General features: G+C 34.6%; 1 protein-coding gene and 1 non-coding gene across 3 annotated transcripts in view; one reads left to right on the forward strand and one right to left on the reverse strand.

The window, feature by feature from the left end:
* Window positions 1–108: 108 nt before the first annotated feature.
* The window catches only part of LOC120085948 (guanylate-binding protein 5), a 16,732-nt gene continuing 11,829 nt past the window's right edge, over window positions 109–5,011 (reverse strand). For both annotated transcript variants that reach the window (XM_039042279.1, XM_039042280.1), the window contains 8 exons: window positions 4,454–4,513; window positions 4,321–4,340; window positions 4,158–4,223; window positions 2,648–2,815; window positions 2,208–2,465; window positions 1,655–1,867; window positions 1,006–1,277; window positions 109–571 (listed from right to left, as the gene is read on the reverse strand). In XM_039042279.1, the coding sequence (XP_038898207.1) occupies window positions 430–571; window positions 1,006–1,277; window positions 1,655–1,867; window positions 2,208–2,465; window positions 2,648–2,815; window positions 4,158–4,223; window positions 4,321–4,340; window positions 4,454–4,513 (1,199 nt within the window). In that variant the 3' untranslated portion in view covers window positions 109–429. The remainder of the gene's footprint in view (window positions 572–1,005; window positions 1,278–1,654; window positions 1,868–2,207; window positions 2,466–2,647; window positions 2,816–4,157; window positions 4,224–4,320; window positions 4,341–4,453; window positions 4,514–5,011) is intronic.
* On the forward strand, window positions 4,857–4,932 carry LOC120087423. The gene has a single exon (XR_005484563.1). It is a non-coding gene; the product is annotated as a small nucleolar RNA Z195/SNORD33/SNORD32 family (small nucleolar RNA).

Below are 5,011 nucleotides of genomic sequence, written 5' to 3' on the forward strand. Positions count from 1 at the left end.
CATACTTGCATTTTACGAGTTTCTCACTTTGCCTTAGAATGAACTCAATAGTTCTATTTCCTAAGCTATATTCCATGTTTGAATTGAAGAAAAAGAAGAAAAGAAGGGTAAAATTGAATGTGATGTAGATTTTTCCTTTTCTTTCATATGATAAAAGAAAGAATTCCTTTCAGTGAGTAAAATTGAATACAATATTTCAGACATTACAAATATATTGGTTGACAACCACATTTCCTTATCCATTTTTTTTTGTTTGTTATGCTATCACTACAGAATGATAAAATGACCTGTCTAAAACGTTGTTCCTAACTACAATTGAAGCCGATAAAGAGCGACGACGTGCTTCATGTATCAAAAAGGTGAAGAGCTCGCCAGAAAGATAAAAAAAGAAACTGCGAACTGCTTGAAGAGAAGCAAAGATTAATGACATCAGTCTGATCTTGGCCTGTGTGAACCATTTTTGGGATTGTTGTATAATGGTAAAATCCAATGGGAACCATATTTTCTTCTCCCACAACACCTCCAGTACACAACCAAAACAGCAGCCAACACACCAATGGGAATCGCCCATCTGTCTCATCAAATAAACCAAGAAAAAACAAAGTTTAATTTCACACTAATATTAGTTTCAAGACCATATATGACATCTATATATGAACTAATGAGAAGATTAAAATGCTTTTGCTTCCCCCTGGTGACAAAAAGCCATTCTCTTTAGCAAGCCAAAGAGAGCGTTTTGTTGTTAAATTACCATCCCTGAAGGTATATTTCTAGAAATAGTTGGAGGAACTGGAAACCTATCCTTATTCTTTAGCTTGGTTGTATCTTTAGTAAAATCGTCCATTTATATTGATGAATGATCTAAGACTTACGGTGTGATAAAATGGAACTCCTAATGTTGAAGGAATGAAAATTAGTATAGTGAAATTCATAATTTAACACAAATCAGAACAAGAAAAACATAGAAATATGGCACAATATTTAATAACAAGTAAAATTACTTGCCTGTCCAAATCCAGGATGGGGCTATAAACGATTGTTTCCCAGGTGGCTACTACAAAATGCCAAACAGGGCTGTAGTAGAGCGTCTCGGCCGACCAAAACATCCTTGTGTATATTTCCAAGAAAATGAAGAGCAGCCATGCCCCGATTTCAATTAAAAAGAACTTTATAACAAACCTTCCTACAATCACCATGCCAAGAGAAAAGGCGACCAACCAATTGTAAAGCCTGTGATTGTATTCCTTGATAAAGAGAGTTCGCGACTTCCCTAACATCTGCAAATCATGACTCATCCATGCTCAGAAAGTTCAGCTTTTGAAAATGTATGCTCAATTTGGTCAGGAACAACCATCTAAGTTTTGAGAAAGTATATGACAAACATCTACAAACAAATGGGCCATACCCGAACAACCTATTGGTGTAGACACAATTGAGTACAAAAACAAAATAAGATTTGAAATACCTATTGAGCCTACACATGGGAGGTCACTAAAATGACTTCAAATATATTTGCAATTTTATGAATAAATCAGGTAACATAAAATTAGAATTAAACATCAAGATATTGATACTCCAATGTGAGAAATAAGTGGATGTGTAAGACAAAAACTGGGGAAAGAATAATAAATAAATAAAATGATGACTGCATTACCTTTGACATGCGTTGCTCGTAGTTTGCTTTTGACGGTCCAACACACTCTTCCTCAAAACTATGATTGCATTGCAGAAAACCTGCATTGAATTTTGCCATCGACGGAAGCCTTAGAGCTTGAAGGTGGTCCATTTGGTCTTCACACTTCATATAAAGTGCCTCACACAGCTTTGAGGATTGATACCGATTTGCCAGTATAACATTACTATGCACCTATAAAGAATTTCTAGAGGTTTGAGAGCTTACACATGACAAGGGGTTTAGGAATCAAAGGGAAAAACCATGTTATTTAGGTTATTGTAGTTGAGGCTAATGATAAACAGTGCATGCTAAGAAACAAACATGAAAAAGTTCTCTTTGATTATTGTTATTACTACTATTACTAGAAACTAAAATAGAATAACAGAGTCAGGAGATTAGCACTACTTTTTGTATCATCTATGTTTAGCAACTATTATTCGCCAATTTATTCAACCTTCTATCTTGATTCCGGAAGATACTTGACATCACACCAGAAAATTAGAACTATTTTTAATAAAGGGGAAGTTGAAACCTTGTCAATTTCTTCATCAAGTTGCGTAACTGACTTCCTTGCATGGTGACGCCCAAAATGTTGTTCATCAAAAGCTCGCATTGCCTCGGTTCGATGGATTTCATGGGCACTATCCAGAGATTGCTCCGTAATAGGTAAAGGCACCGTTGCCATTCTGTCACTGTATATTTTCAGACATCGCTCAAGAATACCCTTGTTGAAAACCTCAACAAGAGACCCGGTAGATGGAATTTCCCCTTTGTTCAATGCTTCAAGAATCTAAAAGTGGAATAAAAAGTAAATTGAAAATTACAAATAAATCATGTATTTATAAAATTAAAGAAAAAGATGGATTCAGATCATCATTTCAATGTTTCATCAAATAGTAAGTGGAACCATCAGTGAAAAGACTGGTAATGAGCAAATAAATTCGAGTCAATAAAATGCACATAATGTACCACCTGTTCCAAAAAAGATACAAATTCCCTTCCATTCAAAGATTTTCCCTGCACAATCTTTGGACGGATAATGCTCGTAACAAGCTCTTTCAACTCTTCCCTCTTTGCAACATATGTTGGCTCCAGCTCACCATCCTTCATATCACAAAGCTTGGTTCTTTGAAGATGAGGCTGTTAAAAGCATAAAGGTCACAATTTAATTGGACTCCACAAGAAAATATTTTAAAAGGAAGTACTCTTACGTTATGAGGTATCAGACATTTATATGTCAATCATTTCAATTTTCAAGAATATGTATCAAATAATAAAATGGAGGCTTCCTATGTATTTACCTTTCTTTTTTAATAAGGATAAAGAAAGAAGAATACAGTACAGAGGTATAAAAGAAAAGGCCACAAAAGAGTATCCTGCTAAAAAGAAAGGGTCTTCAATCGAGTAACAAGTCCACAAAACGTGTATTTACTATTTAGTTCATTGAATCGGATACACTATTTGGTTCATTGAATAGGATTAAGCATGACAAGGCACTCTTAAGAGAATGGGTGGCAGACTAAAGCCAGTTTATAGGGCAGCGTAGGATGACAAGGCCATTTGACAACCAAGAAACTCTTCAAAACCGCAGCACATGGTTCTGCATTCACCCACTCCCATAATATCACATACACACACAGGATACAGTATGTTGAAAAGGATGTCTCCACTACGTGAAAGTAAAGTATCTTTGTTTCCTCTACTTGGATAGCTAAATCCTTATGTATGTTTTTCCTGATCTGCATCAAGTGGAGAAACTTTTTGCTAACTCCTTAGTGAATGTATTCACTAGCTTCTTTCTTGTATATTCATTTATCAATAAAATATTCTTGAAATCTAAAAATAACTAAACCAAGTTACAAAATAGTCTTTTCAGCACTTACAACATTGCAAATTAAAAATTCTAGGAACCTACAGCAGTTTTATAGAGTCAAAAGTCAAGTATAGTTTGTGATAGAGTCTAGTATTTACGCATGGGAAATTGTGACTATAGAGAGTTTAATTAAAGGGAAATTTATGAGAAGAAAATATGAAAAATTTATTAACCATCTAGGGAAAAACTTGTTCTTCTCGTCACCATCCTTCAGCCGAAGAAACATAAATTCTTGTGCCCACATCTTTTTGTCCCGAGTGCACAGATTTCAAACCCCCACCCAAAACTATTAAAAACTTCCTTCCTTTAACAATCAATACTTCCCTCCCAACCAACTCCAGTAAACTATTTTATTTAACCATCGTACATACTAATTACCTCATCCTTAAACTGACTAAACCCAAATGCCTAACAAAGACTATTAAAATACATGCCTAGAACAGAGCTTGCCACTACCATGCACATCAGGTTTATAGAAATAACATGTTTTGACATAAAATTAAATGTGCATGCAAGAATATCATCTTCCTAACGCCACCATTAAGCAGAACCCCATATTAAAAATGAAATTGAATGTAGAGATCATCAAAAAATGAGGCAGGGTCATACTTGTGGCAAACTGAAGGCTGTACTATTATCTCCCATAATAGCCAAAGAATCTCGAATTTGGTTTACCTGATGCAATTACAGAGATCACGCCTTTTTCCCCAAAAAATAAATATTTATTTTTTCTTTCCATAAAAAATGAAACAGAAGCCTGAGGGTTGAATACCAGATCAATGTTTTTGTCTCCTGTATTTATGATAAAAAGCACCATCCGTTAGAAAGAAAAAATTCCTACATATATGCCATGATACTTCAGCATGAATCAGTCTTGTCTCTTGCAGAAAAACATTAAAACCAACCTTCGGTATTAGGCACACGTCTTAGAGCTTCATTCACCATTTCTTGAACACTTTTTCCTTCTATAAAATAGCAATAGAAGAATCAAATAAATCTAGAGTACAAAAATTGAGGCAGGATAACAAGACACCTACTTCTTGTTCCCTATTCGATGACCAAACAATATATACGAGATTCCGGCCGGAGTGTCAGAAAAAAATACATCAGCTCAGATCTTTAGAATTAATGGCTTTTTTGAAAGAAATTATTTTTAACAAATGAGGCCACTTAACGGGACTAGGCCAGAAGGAATTTTAAGATTACTCTGTTGTTTGACATGAGAAATCTGGGAGTTGGTGGGGAGGATAGGACTTGGATTCTAACGATTATGTTAGTTCAGCAGAATTATTCTATTAAACTGTCGATTTAAGGTATGATGATTATAACCATCATTTCTGCACTTGAATGATGGATATTTTCATGCACTACCATCTGATCTTTGTTGTATATCGTAATTCTTATAAAGTAAACTGTCGATTTCTTTTGTTTTTCTTTTACAGTTACAAAAAAAAAAAAAAAAA

Source organism: Benincasa hispida, chromosome 9 (assembly GCF_009727055.1).
Source record: "Benincasa hispida cultivar B227 chromosome 9, ASM972705v1, whole genome shotgun sequence".
In the NCBI taxonomy this organism is placed as follows: Eukaryota; Viridiplantae; Streptophyta; class Magnoliopsida; order Cucurbitales; family Cucurbitaceae; genus Benincasa; species Benincasa hispida.